Here is a 23,786-nt window from a genome sequence, read left to right as displayed (position 1 = left end):
ATCCATCATGAGCGACGAAGACTGGGTCACAGACTCAAACGAAGCCCTAGAGCTTCAGCTCGGTAAGACCCCTCTCCAGACCAGGCTGACCCAGTGCGCACCGAAGCCGACGACGCCCTCCTGGTCGGTGCGGACCGTGTCGCTGTCGAACCCTTCCACCCGACCTTTACGTACCCCATCTTCGGGGATCAGGAGAAGATATTCGGTTACCGTGATCTCTCTATCAAGGTATCCTCTAATTATGGTTGGGCTGACGACAGTTACACTTTGCGAGTGGGAGCTTGAAGCAGTTCCTCGAGATTAGTTATGATGAGAAGATCGAGAGCGAGGACACGCCGGCGGATAACATCGAGAGCGAGTTGTTCAAGTTCATCCCTCCCGATTATACCAAGAGCTCGACGGCGTTTGAGGCCACTGTGGAAGCGGACGCCGAGTTCACGCCGTGCGGGGAGAAGATTGCTAGTTACACGCGGGCGGCTGCGACAGCCAAGGGGAAAGGGAAGGCGAATGGCGACGCCGCACTGTCTCCAGATGATGACAACGCGGTTGTGTTCGAGGTGTACCATGTGAGCTTACCACTGACCTTTGCCAAAGCTGACACCAGACGACATGGGACACGCCCGGGTTCCGCGAGTACCACCGGCGTATGCAGGTGTTTCTTCTGCTCTACATCGAGGGCGGGAGCTATATCCAGGAGGATGAGGACGCGTGGGAATTCTTCACTCTGTGAGCTAGAGCTTCCTGAGACAGCTGACAGCAGGTTCGAGCGCCGAAAGCGCGCAGCTGGCGGGTACACCTACCACTTTGTCGGTTACACGTCCGTGTATCCGTTCTGGCACTACCCCGACCAGATCCGCTTGCGCCTGAGCCAGTTCGTCATCCTCCCGCCGTACGAGCATGTCGGGCACGGGTCACATTTGTACAACGCGCTCTTCGAGTACATGCTTGGCCGGCCTGACGTCGCCGAGCTCACGGTCGAGGACCCAGCCGAGGCGTTCGAGGACCTGCGCGACCGAAACGATCTGCGCTTCCTCGTCAAAGAGGGCGTGCCGGACGACCCAATGTTCCTTGAGGGGGTTGGCGCCGACAAGCGCGGCAGCAGATGTGCCTGGGAGGCAGGGTTGCGCCAAAAGTACAAGATTGCCCAGCGGCAGTTTGACCGCCTACTTGAGATGCTGCTGCTGCGCCAGCTGGATCGCAAGGACCCGGCCAAGGTGCGCGCGTACCGTCTCCAAGTCAAGTCACGGTTGTTCCGCTTCAACTACGTGGGTTTGAGAGCTGCAAAGTCCACCCACAGACAGCTGACGGCAGGAAATGCTCTCGACGATGACACCTGAGGAGCGGAAAGAAGCACTCGCCAAAACGTACGAGTCGGTCGTGGAAGACTACGATCGCCTGCTTAAGATGACGTTCCACTAGCCAAGTATAGATGTTATGCAGATGCGACCTATCCCTCCACCTTCCACAGTGCGGCACGGCTGCGCTTGGGCCTGCGGGTAATATGCACAGCCATGCCGTCGCCGTCGTCCTTGAGCGCAAGCACGGCGCTCTCCTCGAACTGGCCCGCCCCCCCGGCCTTTTTCCTCGCGGTAATCGCGCGCTTGGCGAACGAAAATCGGTCCTGCATGAAGGGGATGGGGAGGTCGGGGCTCTCGACACACTGCTTGAACAGGTCGAAGGGGAGGGGCACGTAGGCGGCAAGCAGTCGCGGGTCGGTCGCCAGCGTACCTTCTGGCGCGGCCTTGATGTGGTCAGGCAGCGAGCGGAGCAGGAAGTCGAGCACGTCCTGTCTCAGGCGGGCAGAGTAGTTGCCGTACTCGCCGTCGTAGCCGGTACTCCCAAAGGCAAAGCCGTTGCCATTGGCAGCCGGCGATATCCCGACCCACTGGATGTACTCTCCCACGTTGGCCGCCGAGATGGCAGACGCAACGGCCGCGTATGCCACATCAGCGAGGTCGGCCTCGCCGAAGAGGTGAGCCGCAGCGAGGACCGCGCGCGCGTTACCCTCGTTCACATGTTCCGGCGCCGGGCCTGGGATCAGCTCGCCGCAATTGGTTCAGCTCGGCACGTACTGTACAGGTGTTGCAGGGCAATGTACACGGCCTGAGCGTCAGTTTCCAAAGGTATCCAGTAGATGAGACGACCCACCTCCTCAGTGATATTCCCGTCTGTAAACGCCAGTTGGAGCGTGCTCCCGGGCATGAGGGACAGGATCAGGTGCGCAAGGTACGGGCTGCGCGCGAGGATCACTGCCGTCAGCTTACATCGAGGGGCTAGTAGCGGACACACATCGGTGTAGCTTGAGCGACGTGTTGAAGAAGACGACCTGGATGTCGGCGTACTGCTGCCCGCAGAAGCCGGTGTTGAAGATGTACTCCTGGAGGCTGGAAGCGAAGGATCTGGCGTCAGCTGGACGTTGGAGCGTTGGGGAGCTGAGGGAAAGGGGCTGAGGCTGCTCACGTCTTCGAGTTGGCTGGTGGCGAGATGGGGGCCGCCGATGGGGCGGGGGACGCTGTTCCAGTTGCGCTCATGATGGTTCGTGGTTGATTGGCGGAGGAGAAGGAAGGAGGGGGACCTTGGGGAAGATCAATTGTGGACGCTGGAGGTGCAGGGTGGAAGTTGGGAAAATGGGAGATGCTTGATGCGATTGTAGTGTCCGCCGCGCTGCGGTCTTGAGTGAGTGTATAGATTAGGGTATAGGGTGTCGATGCCGAGAGTGCAAATGATAGTCGATAGACTGTTGTTGAGATGGAAATTCAGTTGATGGCGGAGAAAGAAAAGAGTAGATTGGGATTTCAACTTGTCCTTGTTCCTTCCCCTCCAAACCTCCACCCCACTTCAACACTTTACATTCAAACCATTGTCACCTTACCACCAATCACTAACAAAATCATACTCTCCATCCCGCTCATCTCCCAAAGGACGAGGATAGGATGAGCCACCGAAGGCGAAACCGCCCACAACCCCGCGTCGAGGTCATCGCGCCCGCGGGCGAGGATGCGCCATCCCTCACGGTCACGATGCTCGGCGCGGGACAGGAGGTCGGCCGCTCGTGCTGCGTCATCCAGCACCGAGGACGGACAGTCGTGTGTGATGCGGGCTTGCATCCGGCCTATCCTGGATTAGGAGGGTTGCCGTTCATCGACGAGTTGGACTGGTCGACAGTGGACGCGATTCTCGTTACTCAGTGGGTCCTCCTTTCCCTCCTTTCCCCACCTACGCGCAACCAACCTGCTTGTCGACAATTTCGACGAGAACGCCATCAGCTGACGCCAGCTTCCATGTCGACCACGCTGCTGCATTGCCGTATATCATGGAAAAGGTAGGGACAGGCTGCGAGAGTATATTGAGCTGACCCAGACAAACTTCCGCGACGGAAACGGCAAGGTGTACATGACGCATGCGACCAAGGCGATCTACGGGTTGACGATGATGGACACGGTGCGAATCAAGTAAGTCTCCCTCTCCTGACGCTCCGTCCCGCTGTGCTCGGTGTGCGCGCTCGCTGACAACAGCGACCAAAGCGGCGATTCGTCAGGACGGCTCTACAGCGAGGCCGACGTCCAGGCGTCCTGGCAGAACGCGATCGCGGTCGACTACCACCAGGACATTGTCATCACTGGTGGATTACGCTTCACGCCGTACCACGCGGGCCACGTGCTCGGCGCAAGCATGTTCCTCATTGAGATTGCGGGGCTCAAGGTGCTCTACACGGGTGACTACAGCCGCGAGGAAGACCGGCATCTGGTCATCGCCGAGGTACCGCCGATCCGGCCCGACGTCATGATATGCGAGAGCACGTTCGGCGTGCACACGCTGCCGGACCGCAAGGACAAGGAGGAGCAGTTTACGACGTTGGTTGGCAACATTGTGCGACGCGGCGGCAAAGTTCTCATGCCGATTCCGAGCTTCGGGAACGGACAGGAGCTCGCCCTGCTCCTCGACGAGTACTGGGACCAGCATCCCGAGTTGCAGGGCGTGCCGATCTACTTTGCCTCAGGCCTCTTCCAGCGCGGCATGAAGGTGTACAAGACGTATGTGCACACGATGAACGCCAACATCCGGTCGCGCTTTGCGCGCCGCGACAACCCGTTCGACTTCAAATTTGTCAAGTGGCTCAAGGACCCCAAGCGCCTCGACCACCGGCAACCATGTGTTGTCATGGCCAGTGCGCAGTTTATGAGCTTTGGCTTAAGCCGTGAGCTGCTGGAGGAGTGGGCGCCCGATGCGAAGAACGGCGTCATCGTTACGGGATACAGTATCGAGGGAACGATGGCCCGCACTCTCCTCGGTGAGCCCGAGACAATTGAGAGTCTACGTGGCGGCCGTAACATCCCCCGCAGGTGTACAGTCAAGGAGATCTCGTTTGGCGCGCACGTTGACTACGCCCAGAACTCCAAGTTCATCCAGGCCATCGGTGCGCAACACGTCGTGCTCGTCCATGGCGAGGCGAGTCAGATGGGCCGTCTCCGAGCTGCCTTGCGTGACAGCTACGCTACCCGCGGACAGGAGATTAATATCCACACGCCGCGCAACCTCGAGCCCCTGACGCTCACGTTCCGCGCCGAGCGAGTCGTCAAGGCCATCGGTAGTTTAGCTGAGGAGCGACCAGCCCACGGCGCGGCGCTCAAGGGTCTGCTCGTGTCCAAGGACTTTTCGTACACCCTCCTCGACCCGAAGGACCTGCGCGACTTTACGGGTCTGAGCACGAGCACGATCACGCAGAAGGTCAGCCTGCCGATCGGCGTCGACTGGGCTGTGGTGCGATGGCATCTTGAGGGGATGTATGGCGAGGTGGAAGAGAGTGTGGACGAGGCTGGCCGCGAGGTGATGACGGTGAGTAGACGACGAGAGCAAGCCGCCTTTGAGACGTCTAGGACGCCAGCTTCTTGGAGTGTCTTGCGCTGACATACAAGGTCATGAACGCCGTCCGCGTTCTGCGCGTCTCAGGCGTCGAAGTCCAGATGCAGTGGAGCTCGAACACGAGCAACGACATGATCGCCGACTCTGCACTGGTGGTCCTCCTCGGCATCGACTCTAGCCCCGCGACTGTCAAGCGTGAGCTCAGGTGCCAATTTCCAGCTGACAACAGTCACGTCCCATTCGCATCCACACGCACACCACGACCACGAGCCGGGGTCGTCGTCGGACTTTGACACGCTCCACATGTTCCTCGAGGCGCACTTTGGCGATGTGAGCCGGCCAGGCGAGGCAGGACATCCGCCAGACGAGGAGGGGAATGTGGACGCGAAGGGAGACGAGGATGGAGAGGGGGAGAAGGACGACAACGACGACCTCCTCGCCATGACTGTTAGGGTTGATGGCGCCGAGGCGACGGTCGACCTCATTTCGATGAAGGTGTCCAGCAAGAGCGACGAGTTGCGCGAGCGCGTCGAGGCCGTGCTCGAGATGGCTCTTACCACCGTCACCCCCCTCTCGCGCTTGTATGTCGGGCAGGGGCTCGAGGACGTGCATGAGCACGATGAGGCCACTGAGGCAGTGTAGCTGTAGCTGTAAAAGGGATATGTAGAGCTCAGAGGCTAGAGGATACATTCCAAGACCGACAAGACTAACTCTATACACAAGTCTATTGACTACTGGTTGGCGAGGAACTCGGCAGCAAGACTGGCACCCGTACCCAGCCCGCCGGTGTTGGCGTCGACGTCTGGCGATGCGGGGTGCACTGGTCGGCGTCCGCGGTGTGCGCGCCAACGGTTGGTGATGGCGAAGACTTCCTCATCGGCGAGTTCGCTGGGGTTAGCTGTGGTCTCGCAGTCAACCAGCTTGACGACCGGTAACCACGCCGTGACTCACCCAAAGTCCTGCAACCACCGCTCCGAAGCCTCCCAGTTGCGGTGATCCAGCGCGTCATCACCGTGCAGCGTAAACTCGGTGATGTACCCATGGAAAGCTTCAACGAGATCATACTTGCCGCGTAGCAGGATCATGCGGTCGCGAATGCTCGGGAAGACGATGCCGTCGATGGCGTGCTCGTGTGGCATTGTCCGCTGCACTGTAGTTGGCATGAGCGACGGCGGGAGCTTGTACTCGTGGTTGATGCGGAAGTTGTTGAGGTGGTACGTGATAAGCTGGAGCGCCTCGGTCTTGCGTTCCGTCTCCTCATCGCCCTCCAAGCTTTTCCGAAGCTGCTCCTGTAACCTCCGCCGCTCCTCCACTTGTGCCTGCGTCATGTTGTTCGGGTTGGTCACGATGCGAGGGCTTGACGCGGTTTCTGGCACCGAGTTGGTGAGGTGTGCGACTGCGGCGCGGAGGGAGCGCTGATGCTCGACATCAGTGTTGGGGCTGTGAACGTCGTGGATACCAGAGCTCGGCGTGCTCCCAGGGCCGCGGCCTGTGCCGGAGGCGCTTGGCAGCGGCGGTTGCTCGCCGGCTAGCGCTGGCGACGTACCAGTCGAGACGGTGCGGATACCGCTGGTCGCACTGCGCTGTGTCAAGCCCGCGCCCAGGGGTGGCCCGCCACCTCCCATTCGAACAGGGAAGCCTCCCGTGTCAACCACATCATGTCCTGCCATGGTCGAGGGGCCTGGGCCTGGCGTCGCGACGCCCATGTTCGTGGGGTCGGGGAAGAGAAAGTCCCATTCGCCGCCCTTGGAGAAGAACTCGCTCAGCCCGTTCAGTGGTGACATGGCTGCACCGCCGCTCCAGCTGGCGCCGGTAGCAGAGCTTTCTCCCCTCGCCTTCTTCGCCTCAGCCGCACCTGTAAAGTCGAACACGGGATAGTCGTCGTCGTCATCATCGTCGTCATCGTCTTTCCTGCCGCGGCGCTTGCGTTTGGGCGCAGTGGACGGGTCCGGCGGGAAGTGAGGCATCGGCCCTCGCGCCGCCTTCTTGGAGAGGAAGGGCGTCGGGTCGTTCTTGCCGCCCTGCTCCTTGCTCGCCTTGAGCTGGACGAACGCCTCGTACGCCGTGTCAGTGTCGGCGCGGTTGAGGATCGCGTCGAGCATCTGCGGCGTGAGGCCTAGGCGAGGGAGACATGATCCGAGGCCTGGTGTCAGCTAAAAGAGGAGTGGAGAAGCTGCACACCACCACGCTTCGCTTACCCTCGCCAAAGAACTGCGACATGTCCTTGACCATGTTTCGTAGTTCCTTGTTTTCGTGCAGGAGGTTGCGGACGAGAAGAAGCATGAGTTCGATGCGCTCGTCCTTGTCACCCGAGAGGATCTCGACGCGGGCCTCAAGGTCGCGGATCTGGTGTGAGCGGGGGGTGGAAAGAAAGGTCCAAGTATGGGATGTCACCGGCCGGGTCGGAGAAGGTTACGCGAGTGAATGAGGCGACGTGGGGCTCTCCAATTGATGAGAACATCACTCCGGGGTGGCCCATCGTCGGGTGGTCGGATGGATGGAAGTGATGACCACTCGTCCGACACTCACATATTGCTGCGGTCAGCTGAGCCATGGCCGTCATCAAACTCACCTGCTTCCTGAGCCTGAACTCGCGCTGTGCAATCCTGTTCTGGGCCTTCCGGATCTGCGTCGCGCTAGCATTATTAGCTTCAGGCGACTCAGACATTATTTGTGCAAGTGTGGAGATGGAGTAAAGGTAGATGACTAATGAAAGTCGAGAATGCGACGGGTTCGCTTCCTCGCTCATCGTCCGTCCCGGTGGAGTGGGTAACTTACCTCGACTTGTTGGATGGTTCGTCGTCAGGCGCTGGGGAACCAGCACGGCTCGAGCCGCTGTGTGGCATGCTTGGGTATGGGCGTGGGCGTGCGTGGAAGAGGATGTGATGGCCGAAGGTAGGGAGACGTGTGGGGAGAGAGATGTGCGTGAATGGGATACGTCACTGGTCTCGGACCGCCTGAGTTGTAGCTCGGTGTAGGAATAAATTGGGAGGATGGGATGAGGAGAAGGCTGGGCAAGTTGGGAATGCTGACAAGGTGGAGAGCTAGGGAAGCGGAGGTTAGTCGTTGTGGGGAGAGAGAGTGTAGCGCACAGAGGACGGGAACAGCGATGTTGAGACTGCCAAAGTTGATTCTCATTCATTCATAGATAGGGCAGGTGGGCTCGATCAAGCCACGCAAGCCATGTAAGCCACTTTGCCAGCTCAAGAGACGGCCACCAGCTCGCCAGTTCGCCAGGCTGCCAGCTGTTAGGCATGCTTTGGCCAACGAAGTGCGCTCAACGGTTCAGCTCTTCGGAATGCGAAGCGCCGATGCTGCCATAAGTAATATGGCTGAGTCGAGTGTACAGACTGGAAATCATGTCGCCCGGTCTAAGAGACAACTTTGGTCCAGACCGAGACCTCGTCTCAACATCAACCTCCACCTCATTCCTCCACTTGACCTTCGACTTAATCAGACTTGATCATGCTTGCAAACGCACTCGTCGTCCTCGCATCCATCGCTCTCCTGCATGGTGAGCTAGGACTACTGTAAATGGCTAACACTAGCCGCTTTCTCGGCTTATGAGTGTGAGTGCTAGTCGGCGTCGGCGTCATCGTTATCGCCTTCCTCCACTTGCCGAGTCAGCGCGAGTTTGACGCGTCCTTGCCGGCCCTGCCGTGGCTGATACAAACCAAGAGGGCGGGACAGGGCGTCGCGTCTGTCGCTGTTGGCTATCCAAGGTCACCTTTACCATTCCACCTCATATTGACTGTCCTCGCTCTACTGGCGAACAGCCAAGGCGGAGCGGCGCAGATCCAGTCATGTGTTGAGCTGACGCAAGACTTGAGCGCGCTCAAAGCACTCGGACAACCCAGTGCAGCGTTGCCAAACAGCGTGAGTCTCGCTTACGTCTCTATCTCAGAGTCCTTAGTTGAGGGACGTGTACTCATCTACTCTATTGAAGCCATCCCCGTCTTCCTCCCACACGTCCTCCTCCCATCCCTTCGCTCTCCATCTCTCGTCTCTCCTATACACTAAACCATTAAGATAGCCGGCCCAACTTGCTCATTCTCCAGCCAGAACCTATGCCTCTGTTCCCCGCTAACCCCAGATCATCGCAGAGGCCGTCGTTTCCCTTCTCATCTTCATTCCGGCTATTGCGCTCGCCTACCCTCCCCTCCAGGACGTGACCTACCGCGGCGAACTGGCAAAGCGGTGAGTAGTGCGACCGCTGTCAATGTTGCGGCAGGTTCCAGTTGGTTACATACCTTGGGCAAGCTACTCCTTTTGCCCCTTTACCTCGTGCGGCCCTAGCAATACTGACCTCAGCACACCCGACGACATGGACGCGCGCATGGGCTTTATGCGCTTCAGCGCACGCGGCGCGGCCCTCTTCGGCGATCGCTCATAGGCTCTACATCATGCATAGTAATGGGTACAACGTACAATGGTGGTGTCGTGCTGTCGCAGCAGCCTAGCCGCGCCCTAAGGAAAAAAAAACAAAGTGTATCTGTCGTCGACAATGTTGAGGTCTACAGTCTACGCCATCACGGGACGGTCACCGTTGGCGAAGATGGTCGATTGGGGGAGGGGATTGGGTGGGCCACCAGCAGGAACGTACACGGTGGGGGGCGGTGGGAATCCCTTCTCGCCGTGCTTGAGGTCGAACGCCTTGATCTTGGCATCATACGCCAGCTTGACCTTGCCCACCATCACGAGGTAGTCCCAGATCCTCGCCGCGTGGTTGACGTCAATGTGGTGCTTATTACGAGCCTCCCGCCGACGCAATTTGCCTTGGAGAGCCTCGTTGCGGATGATCATGGCCGCCACGACGCCCTGGAACTTCTTGGGCTCGACGTGCGTGTGCGACGCCACCAACGCCTCCTCGTCCGTGAGTAGCTCTATGCCCTCGGCGCTGCGCAGGTCCTTGGGCTTGGTCGGGGCGCGTGGGCGTGCTGGAGGCGTACTCACGCCGCGCGAGTCGGAGAGCGGTGGAGTTCCGTGCAGGTAGCGGTTCTGGCCCGCATTTATGCGTGCACCGGTTCGAATAGGGTCGGTCTGCTCGCGCGACACGACAGGTCGGAAGCCAGCACGCGCGGCCTTTGCCACATCGTAGGACTCGGCCTCGTATCCCATAGTGATGCCGACGCGCCGGTACTCTTGCAGTTCAGTGATTCTGCGGCGCAGTTGGTGCTCGTGCATAATCCCCTCGACAAAGACTTCGAAGTCCTCTGCCGTCTGCAGCTTGGCGAGAGGCTTGTAGCGGCCGATCAGCTCCTTCTCCTCCTTTGGCCGCTTGCGCTCGAGAGCGGTAAGCTGGGGTCAGCCACGCCATTCAACTCTAGCTCACCTTCTTGTGCTGGGTCAATGAACGGTCGAAGATGAGGTCCTTGGCCATCACGCGCTTGTCGAGCTTGTAGCGGTAGATGTTGAGAAGTGCAATCTTGACCTCAAGCTCGTCGGGGTCCTCGACCTCCAAGGCAGTCTCGACAGGGTCCTCCTCTTCGCTGCGCTTGCGCTTCCCCGGGGAGCTACTGCCCGAGCCCTCGCCTTCCTCGATCTTTGGCTTGACATCTTCTTCTTCCTCCTCCTCGTCCTCTCCCTCGTCCTCTCCTCCTTCCTCCTCGACGGGGCGTGTGACCTTGGCCATCGGCTGGTCGGCGCCACCGTACTCGAGCACCAGGCCGAACTCGAGATCCTTAATGGCGAGTTCGGCGTCATTCTCGAGCTCGTATTCAAACTCAAGACGGCCAGGCATGAAGCCTCCGACCTCGTGGTTCGTCGGCGCAGACGTGAGCGTCTTGGCGGTGCCTTTTGCTAAAGGCTGCGGCTTGCGTAGCTCCTCTATCCTGGCCTTTTTGCGGCGCTGGAACTCGTCGGGGTCAATGCTGAACGTGCGGTTCATGGGTGGCATGAACCTGCTGTAATGTTCGTCCTCGGGTGTCTCGTGGGGCATCTCCGAGTCATTCTTGACGTCTGACCCTTTCCCGCAGCCAAGGAAGACCTCGATGTAGTGGAGCTCGCATTCCTCCTTGGTGCGCGTGCCGACGTGGTCTGCAACTTCGGCCCAGTTGCCCAGACCGTGTGCCTGGCAGCCGCCGATGAGGAGCATCTCCTCGTCCGCCCCCCAATCGGTGCAGAAGATTGGGTACGAGTGCTGCTCCTGCCGTTAGCGCAGATACTACGAGGCGGAGCACTCACAATAACTTTGTAGTCGTGCCAGGGCTCGTGTTTCTGGACCTTTTTGCCTTCACGGAAACAGTTAGGGCATATGTCGATCTCGGCGCAGTCTGGATGTGCGCACTTCATACGGACAGTGTGAGTAATGTCGATTCCACCTGTGGTCAGTACAGTCACACACTGTCAAGTCTCACAGATGTCGCAGGTGTACTTGATGCCGGGTTCAGTGACTGGGATTAGGACTTGCAAGGGGTTGTCGAGGGAATACTCACTGGCGCGGTCCTCTGGTCCCGCTGGGTCCGCCGCGCGGACGCGGCGTTGAGTGACGGTCATGTCAGTTTCTTGGTCTGGTTGTTGTTGTTGAGCCGACCCCCGCCCTGGACCTGTCATCTAATGACGTGGGGGATCGGTACTAGCAGGGTCACGTGGGGTGGTGGTAAGGTGGTGTGGAAGATATTATCAACGCCGAGGTAGGTGAGGACGTGGACCAAGTAGGTTGGAATATGACTCAAGGATAGAGGATGTGGTGGTTACGCAACGAGACAAAAGGAAGGTTGTGTCCACGATGGCACGGAGTTGGAATAACAGCCAAGGTGGGTGGCGATTTGGGTTGAGTAGACAATGGTGAGAAGAGAGGAATGACAATCGTCGGCGGCGTTGGCGCTTTGGCGCTCTAAGCCGCCTTTGATAGCTTTGATGACGAGTTGTTGAGGAGACGAGTCTTGTTGTTGTTGTTGTTGTTGTTGAGGAGACTAGATGCCGATGATTACGAGGCAACGGGAACAGATCAACCCAGGAATGCCGCAGTTGCACCGCGTCAATGGGCTACCAGTCGACGCGTCCCCCCACGACCACCACTTTGTGTTTGAGCGTGATTCTTGGATGCACGGGTAGATCAAGAAGAGAGGGTTTTAAGAATGCTCTTTGATATACGAGGATGAGAGTGGAAGAGGTTGAAGAATGGAGGTGGTGGGGTGGTGGTGGGTGAGGAGGATGAGTGGTAGTGTGGGGTGGAGATTGGAATGCTTGGTTTGGGTGGGGTTGGGTAGGTGAGTGGCGGTGGGCTGGTGGGTGACAATGACCCGGATACCAACAAGAGAGGAACGAAACTCAGGGGAATTGATTTGGATCAATCGTCGAGTCACATTGAGACATTCCACATACCTCCGCGGCGATATCAACGTGGCAATCTCACCAACCGCTTTAGCCGCATTGTTTCAGTCAACGTCAACATAGAGTACGACCAACGCTCATGTACAGGTTGGATGACACAGAGATGCATTTATGACTCATCAAGATCAGCTGTCTTGCAAATATGGCTGCCCGCGACTTCTGGTGCGATTGCTATGAGTGGTGTGGTGGTTTAGCCGGGGACGCGACGCGTGACATTACAGAGTTGGGGACGCGTGAGATAAGAGGAACGACTGTTGGATTGGATTGAGAGCCTTGACCTCGTCATGTAACAGTCACGACTCACAGACACAGGCAAGGATGGAATGAGCGCTTGATTGACCGATCGGAAAGTAGGAAAGGTTCCAGAGTAACTGCCAACTGCATGCATGGACCCCGATGACCTAGATGCTGAATGAGAGCTCGGAGGAAGGGAGCAATGGCTAAGGCACTATCATACGGGTGACCCATATGAACATGGGCTGGGCTAGGAATATGGGCAATCATCCGCTCTGTAGCTCGAGAGATTGGCATCTCGAGGTGCAGATGTTCAGAGCGTTTGGTCAAACGTTTATGGCGACAGAGAGGCAGCTACAGTAAAGAGAATGGCAAAACAGTGCAAGGTATACACTATCCGCCCAAGGTTCCGTGACATGGCCACTCGGATGATTGGGTCGGTTTACACCGAGTCTGGCGGTATCCAACGGCCCACCAAACCACCCAATGACTCACTCACCCGGCCCGGACCGGACACATCCTCTCCGCCCAGAACATCCAGCACATCCAGCAAAGCAATAGATATACAGATATACCCGACCCCCATCTCTTCTAACTCTCCTTCCACACTTTGCCCCACCACCATGACATTCGACACCATAATCATCGGCGCAGGCTGGGCCGGCGCCGTCGCAGCCCGCCAGCTCTCCCGCTCTGGCCGTAAAGTCCTCGTCCTCGAAGCGCGCGACCGCGTCGGCGGCCGCGCGCGTACTTGGGTCCATGGGTCGAACACTATCGATATCGGATGCTCCTGGATCCACGGGTACAAGGAGGGTAATCCAGCCCGTGGGATTGCCGAGGAGTTGGGTGTGGTGCGTTTCCTCCTTTATTGAGCTAATGCAAGACAGCGCACCTTCCCAAGGCCGCCCAGCCGGGTCTTTATGGTCCAAACGGTGCTCTGCCAAAGGAAACAGCCGTCGCACTGGGAGGCGCGCTCGCTTCGGCTGTCGCGGCGGCAAGGACACCATTCCCCGTCCCGGAACCTACAGAGTCTCTCGCGGATGCCCTCTTCGATTCCGAGTCCAAGTTATTCACGTCGGGTGTGGATCGCGATACGGCATTGGGGTTCGCACGCACCCTCGAAGTACCTCTGGGTCTTAAGCTCGAGAATGCCTCGGCCCGTTGGGCGGGTTGGGAGGGCGCCACAAACTTCTCTGGTTCGGATGCAGCCCCGGATGGAGGGTACGAGGCACTCGTGGCCCGCGTTCTCGATGACGCTATGGCCAATGGAGCGCAGGTACGCCTCAACGCCAAAGTCACCGAAATCAAGGAGGAGGCTGGAGGCGTAATCGTCACGGCCGGGGAGCAGTATACCTGCAAGACGGCAATCGTCACGATCCCACTTGGAGTGCTTAAGCGCTCGCTTGGCATCTTCTCCCCCTCGTTGCCTGAGAGGTATACCGAGGTCGTTGAAGGCGTTCATGTCGGCGTGCTGGAGAAGTTGCTTCTACGGTATTCAGAGGCGTGGTGGCCCAACGCATCCACTACTGGCGGGTATACGTTCCTCCCCACCGGTCCGGCGCCTTCGGAGGGTAGCAGCGCGCTTGAGGTGCTTGAGGGGAGCACGCTTATTGTTGCCAACTTTGGAGCGGGGACGCTTCCTCCCGGTCCTAGCCCCATCTTGCTCGCATACCTCTCCGAGACGCCTGCGACTGCGCTCCTCAAGCTGCCGGCTGAGGAAGTCGGCGCAGCGTTCCATGAATTCCTCCAGAAGAGGTTTGGGGTGCAGGGACCCAAGCCTGAGGAGGTCGAACTTACGCAATGGCTTAATGACGAGTTTGCGCTTGGAGCCACGACTACGCCTAGTGTCAAGAGCCAGGGCGAGCGGTCGCCTATGGACTTTAAGGAGCTGAGTCGGCCGCTGTGGGATGGCAAGCTTGGGTGGGCTGGCGAGCACACCGAGATGGAGAATCGCGGGAGTGTTGCGGGTGCAGTCATCTCTGGGCTGCGCGAGGCTGCACGCGTCGAGTGGCTGCTCAAGAAGGGTGTGTAGATTTAAATTCCAATGGATTGTTACAAGGGTATATGAAGGGTTTGAGCTACACGTCAAAGGACATGGTCTCAAGCACTGTCACTGAAATGTTCTTCTCGAGGCTCTGTCAGTACCGTCAGTCTACTCCACTCGCCAGCAAGACGAGATAACCAAAGGTACATCGTAGATCCCACGCTTAAGCAGCAATGGTGACCTCAACCTCAACTCCGGGCTCGAGCGAGATCGAGGTGATCTGCTTAACAACCTCGGCCGACGAAGTAAGGTCGATGAGGCGCTTGTGGATGCGCATCTCGTAGCGGTCCCAGGTCTTGGAACCCTCACCACAGGGCCTGGGGTCAGCGTGTGTCTTACGAACGAAGCGAGTGGGTGACTGAGCGGCGATTCATGGAGGGGTGCGGGAGGCCAAAGACCAAACGCGCCGCACATGGATCCACGACAATCCAGCCAAAAGTCGAGCCCTAGCTCCTGTTGGTACTCACGACTTGCGGGTGGTGTGCTTGAGGATCTTGGTGGGGAGACGAACAGGGCCCTTGACACGGAGGTCGCGGTCCTTGGCGCGGTTGATGAGGTCGGCCGAGAACTTCTCGAGGTTCTTCACGTTACGCGAGGTAAGCGTAATGCGAATCTGTCGTCAGCGTTAGCACCAGACCAAGCCGAGTGCGGCCGCCAAGCAGAGTCGAGCGCGCCAGCGTAGAGGTCCAAAGACATCGGCTAGCGTCTGCGGTGCTCACGTACCTTGTGGGTCTTGCTGGCGGGGGCGCCAGTCTTGTCAAAGTCCTTCTCGGCCATTTTGATTGATTTTGTTGTTGATGTGTACGGGGCGACTTAGCACCAGAGTGTGATTATATGCTGGTGCAGGCAAAGTGACCAAACCGTTGAAGAATCACTAACCACTGCTAATCGATTTTGAGATGGTAGGAGGAGTTTGGGAGAAAATGGATAAAAATATATTCAGACACATGGATCTGATTCCGTGTCGCGTGGAATGATTCCACGTGATGAGAGGACAGATTTCGATTTGAGATGACTGCTATCACAACAATCTCTCCTACCTCATACGCTCGCTCCATCAAGCAGACTCGCAATGGTCCGCCTCATCACCCACAACATGCTGGCGTGCCATGCGCGCAACTGTAACAAGGATAACTTTCCGCTCGTGTTCTCGGATGTCGAGCTTGTGGTTCGGGAGGCAGAGCTCAACCCCGACTTTCTGAGGCGTTTCCTTCCCAAGATTGACTGGGCGGCTCTGGTCGATACGGCACGGAGCCTTGGAGACACGTCGCTGCCCGACGAGATGCCGACCGAGTGGAGTGACGAGCAGATCCAGCAGCTGCACCATGTGCTTCTTGAGGTGGGTAGCGGAGAGGTAGAGGCGTCAACTCCTGCCGCTGCAGCTGGGCGCACGCCAGAAGTATGAGGCTAACCCCAGATGCACGTCGAGGAGGGAAACATGACCTGCCGCGGGTGCGGGCACATCTACCCGATCCAGAACGGTATCCCAAATATGGTGAGCTTGACTGGCAGACACAGCTAACCCCTGCTCCTCGCCGAGCACGAGATCTCGCGCTAATTGTACACTATTGTAATGCATGGCTTCTGTCCCCCTGTCCCTATCGACGCCCATACGGCTGCTGCTGATAACCCCCATGACCTCCTCTCTGGCCACCGTGACCGCCGCGGAAGCCACCCTGTCCCGGTCCGCCTTGGCCACCAGGGCCGCCAGAACCTCCACCAGCAGGTCCTCCACGGCCTTGCCCTCCCCCAGGACCAAAACCTGGCCGTTGGCCGTAGCCGTTCTGTCCGAAGCCCTGCTGGTGGCCCAGCTGGTGGGTCTGCTGATGGCCACCCGGCCCACCCTGGCCATGCGCCTGGCGTCTCGGGTCGCGGTCGAAGCCGCGCTGACCGTCACGATCAAACCGCGCGGGCGGCTGGTCGAAACCGCGACCGCCAGGTGGTCCTCCAGCCGCTCCAGCGCCAGGCCCACCAGTTGGAGGTAGCTGCGGCGCGTCGCGACCCCACTGTCGGCGTTGTGGGCCGGCCTGCCCCTGCGGAGGGAGAGGGCCGCGCCCCATTCCCGGCGGAGGGAGCGGGGGCGTTCCCGTCCCGGAGCCCCGTGCCAACCCAGGAGGCCCAGATAGTCCTGGTGGCCCCGACGGACCGCGCGTCGGCGTCGAGTTCCCAGAAGGGACGTTGGGCTTGGCACCGAAACCAGGGAGGCCTGGTACACCCCCAATACCGGACGGGGCTTTATTCTCCTGTGGCAGGTCGGGCCAGCGGGACCTGTTGGCCTCCTCTGCCTCGGCACGGAACGCAGCTTCCTCACCAATGTGATACTTGTCGATCTCGTGGCCGCCGCCTGGACGGGCGCGGCACCAGAAGCGAGCGGTGAAGTCTTTAGAGCCTGAGCAGAGGATGTGCCCGAGCGGGTGGAAGGAGAGGGAGAAGACCGCGTCGTCGTGCGCCGCCTCTAACAGGGTGACGGGCTTGCTTGGGTCAGGCGCCAGGAGGGACCAGTAAGCAATGGAGCCACCGGCGTCGCCACTGGCCAAGAGCGAGTGGTGGATCGGATGCCATGCAAGCGTGTTGACCTCCTTGGCGCCCTTGAGCGCGTCGAGTTCGCGGAACGTGCGGATGTCAAAGAGACGAATATACCCGTCTCCTCCGGCGGTGGCGACAATGTGCCCCTCGGGATTCCACGAGGCGGCGTTGACGACGGCCTTGTGCGAATGCAGCGTGCTCAGCTCCTTGCCTGTGCGCGGGTCCCAGAACTTGACGAGCATATCCTTGCTTCCGCTCACTACCAGACCCTTGGTCGGATGCCAGTCGACGCAGCGGACGTCCCATCCGTGGCCCGAGAGCTCGCGTTCAGATGACGCAGCACGATAGTTCCAGATCTTTACCAGGCCGTCGTCGCCGCCAGTGACGAAACGCTCGTCGTTCGGGCTCCACGAGATGCCGTGGCACGCCTCGCGGTGTCCCTGGAACCCGTGGATGTTGGTCAGATGGGGGGTAAAGTACTTGATCGTCCCGGCCTTGTCTGTCGACACGAGCGCAGTGCCGTTGTGACTGTACGCCATGGAACGGATGCTGTCGTCGTGAACCTGCGTGATGGACTCGTAGTTGAACGATGCACCGTTCCATAGCGTAAACTGCCCTTTGTCATTGCCCGTCAATAACCGACGCGCGTCAGGTGTCCACTGCACCACACGCGTTGGCGAGCGCTCCTTGTTGATACTCGTGTGGACAAAGTAGTCGCAGATGGATGTCGATGGGTCGTTGATGTGCGCCACTGGAGGAAGGAGCTGGAGTCAGCAGGCCCACACAACGCTCACATTAATGATATCGCTCGGGTTTGGATGTATTGGCGGCAGCGTGATAGGGATCGCCTGCTTCTTGCTCATCTGGTCGTCAGCCCGGCCACCGCGTGCCTCACCATGCGCCATTTCTGAACACCACCCATGTAGTCGACTGTCCTACGCGGCTTGTACTTCCTGTTGCTGCGCGTGTCGCCTGCCGGACGCGTGACGGCAGCCTGGTACGCCGCCTGTTCGAGTACCTCCTCATTGTCGGGATGGTTGGGCTCGAGATATCGCTGGGGAGCCCACAAGTCGGGCTCGCGGGGACGTGACGGGCCGGCACCTGGTGTCGCAGATGCCGCTACGGTTACTGCCATTGTGGATGTAGCGGGTGAGAAGAGGGCGAGCCAAGCAGAATGCAAATGACTTGGTTTGAGAGAGAGAGAGTGAAGTGATGCAACCTTGGTTTGGAGTAGATGTCTGTTCGGTCTCCAATTCGTGCCTGGAATCAACCGGGATCAAATTTGTGCCAACTTCGTTTCAACGCCGTCCAACTCCACTTGTCTAAAATCAAACAACAGGCTTTCAGCTTCCGACTCTATACGTCCGTCACATTCAACAACCCATCCACAACAACAACACATTCACATACAATACCACGCATACGACATGAGCCTCAGGCATTGGCACTAACTGTTGTACAAGCACATCGCGTATAATCCCCCCACCACATTACCCTCCCCGCTTGAAATCTCGACGCGTCTCGTGACTCTTGGCGCGCAAAAGTCGCCCTCCCCGCCTCCACATCGACTCCCCACACTCCCACACTACCACCCTCCTCCGCCTGCCCTCCGCCTGCCCTCCGCCCCGCAGCTCTCGTGATGGTGTACGACCCTGTACGTGACTGCGACATCCCAAGTCCGGCCGTCAGCCGGCGCGCGTCGCTGTGGGGGACGCCACCGCCTAGCGCGACGTCGCAGCAAGGCGGACCAGTTCCTCCCGCGTTCCAAAATGAGCGTTCTCCCCTCCCGTCCCCATCGATCCGGCCAGCGAGTGCTGGCCTCCGCTCACTCCTCAACGACGAGTCGGACATATACACGTCCAGACGCGGGTCGGACCACACCGTGTCCAGTGTTGCGGACGACGAACACTCTTCTCGCCCCCATCTTGCCAAACTACTCAACGAACCGGCGCCACTGCTGCGCCCGACCTCATCGCATTCGGGACACTCCGGTTCTCCACGGCTATCGTCCCCTAGTGTCTCACTTCATCCAGGGGCCGGACCACGAGGGACGATAGGCACACGGTCGCCGCACATCAGCCCCAACACAATCCCTCAACACCTCGTCTCTTCTCCCAGTACATCTCATCCATACGATACCTACGTTCCAGGTCCTTCCTCTAGACGGTCCTCCATCGACACGCAGTCAATGCCGCCACCCGAGCCTCCTTTCATTCACAGGCACGAGAGTGTGCAGAGCGCTGGCTCCGTCTCGCCGCGCGCACAGAGCTTCCACCAGCCTCGTGTGGCGCCGGCGGGGCGGGGCAGTCTCTCGCGCCCAACCTCTGCGCGGAGTTCAAGTGGGGGCTTCGCGGCGCCGCCTCCTCCTGCCTCGAGCTCGCCTGAGGGTTCAGTCCGCCTTCTATCGGAGGAGACGATCGGCGGACCCAACGGCCGCCCTCCCCGGCCCGCGAAGGAATACAGACCCCATCGGCCCTCTAGGTACCGCTCCATCACGCTGGACGATCTTGCACGCTTGCGCGACCAGGCGGTGCACAACAACCCCCTACGGCGAGCGGCGCGCCAGGCCGCACCATCGTGGTCTGCCCCATCGCCGCGCGTTGACGACATGGACGGGCCGCGCTCGGCCGGCCCTTCGCGGCGCGGCTCGACGGCATCCAACGTTGAGCGGCCGCACTTTGGGTGGAACGGCAGCCCTGCGCCCGGCAGCAAGCGCCACTCGGGTGAGGTTGATGCAGACTCGAAGCGGCGGCGCACAGACTACAGGGGCAACGTGGCGACAATCGCATCGCACTACAACCAGCGCGCAGAGGTCGGCATCGAGCAACGCGAGTTCAGTCCCATCATCGGACTGAAAAAGTTTAACAATTGGATCAAGAGCGTTCTTATCGGCAAGTTTACGCAGCGGCGGCGCGGCGGCGGCGCAAGAGTCCTCGATATTGGGTGCGGCAAGGGCGGCGACTTGAACAAGTGGAAGCAAGCGCGCATTGCCCTATACGTCGGCATGGATATTGCCGAGACATCGATCAACCAGGCCCGCGAGCGTTGGCAGACCATGCGCGGGAATCGATTCGAGGCATTTTTTTCCGCGCACGACTGCTACACTAACCCGATTCACGAGGCACTGCCGCCGCAGTATACCATGCGCGACCTATACGACAACGTCAGCATGCAGTTCTGCATGCACTATGCGTTCGAGACCCCCGAAAAGGCACGCATGATGATGGACAATGTCACAAGATACCTCAAACCCGGCGGGTTATTCATCGGGACGATTCCAAACTCGGCGCTGCTACTGTGAGTGTCTGCGACTGTGAAGTCGTGACGGGTGAGACCGCTTCGGCCTAATAGGGTCAATCCCCATCCCTCACCCTGTGCCTTTCATACGCGTCCCTAGGCACATTGCTGACCCCAGCTCCCGCCTCGATGAACAGCCCGACGACGAGCTCTCCTTTGGAAACTCGTGCTGCCAGATCACATTTGCTGAACGCCACCACCAAGGCATATATGGACGCGAGTACCGATTCTATCTCCAGGACGCGGTCGAGGACGTGCCCGAGTACATTGTGGACTGGGACAACTTTGTCGCGCTTGCTGGCGAGTACGGCCTTGAGCTCGTCTACCAGAAAACATTCAATGACATCCTTCAAGAGGAGCAGAGTAGTCGCGAGTTCGGCCCGTTGCTTGGCAAGATGGGCGTCATCAATGAGAATGGCGAGAGTGCGATGGACGCGGACCAGTGGGAGGCGGCGAGTGAGTCTAGACTTGGTGGCCGAAGTGGACTTGCTGACAGCAGACTTGTACATGGCCTTCGCGTTTGAGAAGCGCTAGCGGCGCCTCGCGCATTCGTTCGATTTCGACTGTCATACAACCAGGCCGCCGGCCCCATACCATTTTACGATACCTTATCCCATGTACGACGAGCGGTGCTTGCGCCGAGTGTAACTGTCATTGCATGCGAATTATGTGTACACCTTGAGGGCGCCGGTGATATGGGAGGATGCGGGGTAGCCTAGGATGCTGAGCGGGTATCGTTGGCGAGCACGCTCAAGCCTTGGGTGTTGACAGGTCCCGCCTCTCCCACACCTGGATAACAGTCTCACCAAGGAAGACCATCTCGCTGCGGACCTCGTCGACGCGCAGGTCCTGCATCTCGAACCACTTCTCGTGGTCGCCGCCACCACGCCCACATCGCTGGTGAATCTTCCACGTCGTCACGCCCTCATCGGCGGGGTCGCGCTTGCCGGACGCCTGTCCCGCTGTTGTCGACGCGACGGTCGTGTCGAGCGTGACATTGGACAGAAGATCGTACACAAGATGGATGGGATCGGAAGGTTTGGGGTCGACATCTGGTGTCAGCTGTTTCTGCTGTACGGTCAGCTCACAAGGCCCCATCTCGACGCCGCGCATCGGGAAGTTGACAATCGTCGGGTTCTTCTCTTCGACGAAGTTGTTCTTGGTGAAGCGCTTGATGTGGAGGATAAGGTAAGGCGGTAGGGCCGTGAGGTGATGGCGTTTGAGCGTGGGCCCGAACTCCTGCGTCGTCAAGCCGTCAAACTTGGCGAGGATCGTGGACAATGGAACCTGCGGGATAATCTTCCTCGTGTTGTCATCCTGGAACAGCGGTGTGGGCGGGAGATCAAGCGCCAGGAAGAGGAAAGGGGAGGACACGGTCTGGATTTCTGTCGTCAGCGCTGTCTGCGTTGTGCTCACCTCGAGACAGGTCGAACACGGGGCGCGCATAGTCCTTGTGGACGATGACCTGTTGCGTCTCGATCTGCACGCGCCCCTGGAACGTGGTGTAAATGATGCTCGAATTACGCTTTTTGGTGCCCCCAAGATCGCGGTGGAGCGTGTTGACGAGCCACCCGAGGAATTCGACGGGGTCTCCCTGCTCGGTCGTGCGGAACTTGCCTGCACTGCGCTTTGTGACCTCTTGGAAGAACTCGTGTGGGGATACTTGAGCCTTGAAGAGGCGCGGGTTCCAGAGGCGGCGGCAGAGCGTTGCGAGGCGAGACACGAGCTCCGTTGGGCGTGCCTTCTCCTGCAGCTGTGGAGTGGTTGGGTTGAGGAGGAAGTCACGGACGGGCGGCACATGCAGAAGAAGTTGGACGATGACGTTGAGGTAGTCGTTCTTCTTGATATTGTTCAGACCGATGTAGCCGGGAATGTATGATGTGTTGGCTAGAGTGTATGATGGCTCGCGCAAGTCACTCAGCCCGCGCAACCCTTCGGCCTTGTACCGTGGGTTGAGCACGGAGAGGACGTCGTTGAGGGACGGGTCCGTCACTTCGTATCCCTCGGGTAGGACATAGAACTTTTCCGTCGCCAGGTTGAGCCATACGCGATGGTTCTCGCCGACCGCATGTCTATACGCCCACGACCCTCGTCCGCGCCCCTGGAAGTACTTTCCGCATACGAGGCACGCGTACACATTGATGTTCGAGAGCGACTTGGAGCAAAGTCGTTCAAAGTCAAAGTCGAGCTTGGAGCGGGAAACCTGGTGTCAAGGATGCCCTAAGGGATCCTGTAAGGGTAGATAAGGGTAGAATCACTCACAGTGTCGAGGTACATGTCACGATGCGACAAGTCCTCCTTCTCTGGCTGCAACTCCTCCTCCTCGTCATCGCTGCTGTCGTACGCAGCTCCGTTCTCCTTTTGTGCGCCGTTCCCCGTCGGTGGTGCGGAGGTAAATGAGAGCCCGTCACGAGCGGGTGAGCTCAAGGACACAGGTGTGTCGGCGTCGAGCCTGGGCCGCTTGGCGGCAGGAGGCGATGGTGTGGACATTAAGAATTGCCGAGGAAGGAGGGAAGATGTTGTAAAGCAGAAGCAGGTGGAGCAGATCTAGATCGGCGAGCTCGCGCAGTGCAGGGGGAGTAAAGTATATCAACGCTTGCTCAATGTACGCGCGTTTGTGGAGTGTATACTATCTATGATGTTGTGGACGGCGGCGGGGTTTGAGAAGGATGATGGGTTGAATGAAGATGGGAGGAGAGTTCGAGTTCGACCTCAAGTTAGAGTGATGGAAGGGTGTGGGCAAGGAATGTTCGGAGCCAAATACACGTGGATTTGATCCCGAGGTGTGCGTCATGGACAACCATAAGCATGGTGACAGAGTTGGCATGAAATCTGTATCTGTTCTGTTGCGAAGCGTTCTGGTCAGAGTGAGAGTACGAGTGAGTGAGAACTAGACTAAGACAGCTGTGGGTGTTCAGTTGGGAGGCAATACTTCCGCTTTGGTGTCGCCGATGGCTCTGGTTGACTGGGCTCCTCATGCGGTTGTGGTGGATGGGTGTGCCGTCTCCACTCAAACATCCCCCAGTCATGGCAGGCATTTTAAGGTCTCTGGGCCGCCGCGAAATTATCTGTTTCCCATCCCGGGTGTTCACCATCCCCAGATATTGGGCGCGTTCATGAGGAGAGAGGATTGTGTACTGAGCTCAAATGTGCGCCGCATCCGGTATCCAGCATGACGACCTGGTGCTGGAGTACGTCATCTACCCGTCCATTAACGTTGGGCTCCCGTCTGCCCTCCTCCCCCTGCCATCCATTAGATAAAGAAGCTAATGTTCCCGGTAGGGTACGCCTCCGGACCCCGTGCCTCTTGGCCACGGGGCCTGGCCTTTGTTATCCACCTTGAAGCTTCGGGGGATATAGCGAGATGTGTCCCCCGTACCACAAGTGGCAAAACGCTATTCCAGAGCTTTCTTGGGAATACCTCCTTCCGCGGGCCGTGCCAAGCCACGCTCGGCGCGGCGCACGTCAAGGTATGTTGGGAGACAAG

At 59.0% G+C, this 23,786-nt stretch overlaps 12 protein-coding genes across 12 annotated transcripts; 6 read left to right on the top strand and 6 right to left on the bottom strand.

The window, feature by feature from the left end:
* Positions 1-7: 7 nt before the first annotated feature.
* On the top strand, positions 8-1,419 carry HAT1 (uncharacterized protein; the record flags this gene model as incomplete). The annotated part of the gene is made up of 6 exons (XM_060599846.1): positions 8-62; positions 95-228; positions 261-566; positions 605-726; positions 761-1,265; positions 1,312-1,419. 6 exons carry the CDS (start codon positions 8-10, stop codon positions 1,417-1,419), a joined length of 1,230 nt encoding a protein of 409 aa, XP_060456499.1.
* A 28-nt stretch (positions 1,420-1,447) lies between these two features.
* CcaverHIS019_0400530 (uncharacterized protein) lies at positions 1,448-2,531 on the bottom strand (the record flags this gene model as incomplete). The annotated part of the gene is made up of 5 exons (XM_060599845.1): positions 1,448-2,031; positions 2,073-2,103; positions 2,149-2,249; positions 2,290-2,399; positions 2,461-2,531. The coding sequence occupies 5 exons, from the start codon at positions 2,529-2,531 to the stop codon at positions 1,448-1,450; spliced, it is 897 nt and encodes a 298-aa protein (XP_060456498.1).
* A 402-nt stretch (positions 2,532-2,933) lies between these two features.
* On the top strand, positions 2,934-5,505 carry YSH1 (uncharacterized protein; the record flags this gene model as incomplete). Its single annotated transcript, XM_060599843.1, has 6 exons — positions 2,934-3,187; positions 3,277-3,322; positions 3,361-3,452; positions 3,516-4,836; positions 4,917-5,058; positions 5,093-5,505. The coding sequence occupies 6 exons, from the start codon at positions 2,934-2,936 to the stop codon at positions 5,503-5,505; spliced, it is 2,268 nt and encodes a 755-aa protein (XP_060456497.1).
* An 89-nt stretch (positions 5,506-5,594) lies between these two features.
* On the bottom strand, positions 5,595-7,709 carry CcaverHIS019_0400510 (uncharacterized protein; the record flags this gene model as incomplete). Its single annotated transcript, XM_060599842.1, has 6 exons — positions 5,595-5,751; positions 5,815-7,006; positions 7,062-7,209; positions 7,393-7,398; positions 7,436-7,499; positions 7,642-7,709. The coding sequence occupies 6 exons, from the start codon at positions 7,707-7,709 to the stop codon at positions 5,595-5,597; spliced, it is 1,635 nt and encodes a 544-aa protein (XP_060456496.1).
* Positions 7,710-8,328: 619 nt separating this feature from the next.
* CcaverHIS019_0400500 (uncharacterized protein) lies at positions 8,329-9,256 on the top strand (the record flags this gene model as incomplete). The annotated part of the gene is made up of 5 exons (XM_060599841.1): positions 8,329-8,377; positions 8,412-8,432; positions 8,687-8,739; positions 8,957-9,060; positions 9,175-9,256. 5 exons carry the CDS (start codon positions 8,329-8,331, stop codon positions 9,254-9,256), a joined length of 309 nt encoding a protein of 102 aa, XP_060456495.1.
* A 128-nt stretch (positions 9,257-9,384) lies between these two features.
* ADA2 (uncharacterized protein) lies at positions 9,385-11,358 on the bottom strand (the record flags this gene model as incomplete). Its single annotated transcript, XM_060599840.1, has 5 exons — positions 9,385-10,161; positions 10,196-11,008; positions 11,047-11,183; positions 11,220-11,255; positions 11,298-11,358. The coding sequence occupies 5 exons, from the start codon at positions 11,356-11,358 to the stop codon at positions 9,385-9,387; spliced, it is 1,824 nt and encodes a 607-aa protein (XP_060456494.1).
* Positions 11,359-13,055: 1,697 nt separating this feature from the next.
* CcaverHIS019_0400480 (uncharacterized protein) lies at positions 13,056-14,464 on the top strand (the record flags this gene model as incomplete). Its single annotated transcript, XM_060599839.1, has 2 exons — positions 13,056-13,283; positions 13,316-14,464. 2 exons carry the CDS (start codon positions 13,056-13,058, stop codon positions 14,462-14,464), a joined length of 1,377 nt encoding a protein of 458 aa, XP_060456493.1.
* A 175-nt stretch (positions 14,465-14,639) lies between these two features.
* RPS20 (uncharacterized protein) lies at positions 14,640-15,253 on the bottom strand (the record flags this gene model as incomplete). The annotated part of the gene is made up of 3 exons (XM_060599838.1): positions 14,640-14,793; positions 14,944-15,089; positions 15,200-15,253. 3 exons carry the CDS (start codon positions 15,251-15,253, stop codon positions 14,640-14,642), a joined length of 354 nt encoding a protein of 117 aa, XP_060456492.1.
* A 295-nt stretch (positions 15,254-15,548) lies between these two features.
* Positions 15,549-15,998, top strand: CcaverHIS019_0400460 (uncharacterized protein; the record flags this gene model as incomplete). The annotated part of the gene is made up of 2 exons (XM_060599837.1): positions 15,549-15,815; positions 15,894-15,998. 2 exons carry the CDS (start codon positions 15,549-15,551, stop codon positions 15,996-15,998), a joined length of 372 nt encoding a protein of 123 aa, XP_060456491.1.
* A 76-nt stretch (positions 15,999-16,074) lies between these two features.
* PFS2 (uncharacterized protein) lies at positions 16,075-18,137 on the bottom strand (the record flags this gene model as incomplete). Its single annotated transcript, XM_060599836.1, has 3 exons — positions 16,075-17,766; positions 17,797-17,865; positions 17,898-18,137. The coding sequence occupies 3 exons, from the start codon at positions 18,135-18,137 to the stop codon at positions 16,075-16,077; spliced, it is 2,001 nt and encodes a 666-aa protein (XP_060456490.1).
* Positions 18,138-18,641: 504 nt separating this feature from the next.
* Positions 18,642-20,833, top strand: ABD1 (uncharacterized protein; the record flags this gene model as incomplete). Its single annotated transcript, XM_060599835.1, has 3 exons — positions 18,642-20,299; positions 20,418-20,755; positions 20,799-20,833. 3 exons carry the CDS (start codon positions 18,642-18,644, stop codon positions 20,831-20,833), a joined length of 2,031 nt encoding a protein of 676 aa, XP_060456489.1.
* A 216-nt stretch (positions 20,834-21,049) lies between these two features.
* On the bottom strand, positions 21,050-22,789 carry ubp10 (uncharacterized protein; the record flags this gene model as incomplete). The annotated part of the gene is made up of 4 exons (XM_060599834.1): positions 21,050-21,351; positions 21,388-21,684; positions 21,716-22,502; positions 22,562-22,789. 4 exons carry the CDS (start codon positions 22,787-22,789, stop codon positions 21,050-21,052), a joined length of 1,614 nt encoding a protein of 537 aa, XP_060456488.1.
* Positions 22,790-23,786: the final 997 nt, after the last annotated feature.

Source organism: Cutaneotrichosporon cavernicola, assembly GCF_030864355.1.
Source record: "Cutaneotrichosporon cavernicola HIS019 DNA, chromosome: 4".
Lineage (NCBI taxonomy): Eukaryota > Fungi > Basidiomycota > Tremellomycetes > Trichosporonales > Trichosporonaceae > Cutaneotrichosporon > Cutaneotrichosporon cavernicola.
Note: the sequence above shows the minus strand (reverse complement) of the source record. Positions and strands in the feature narration are given on the sequence as shown.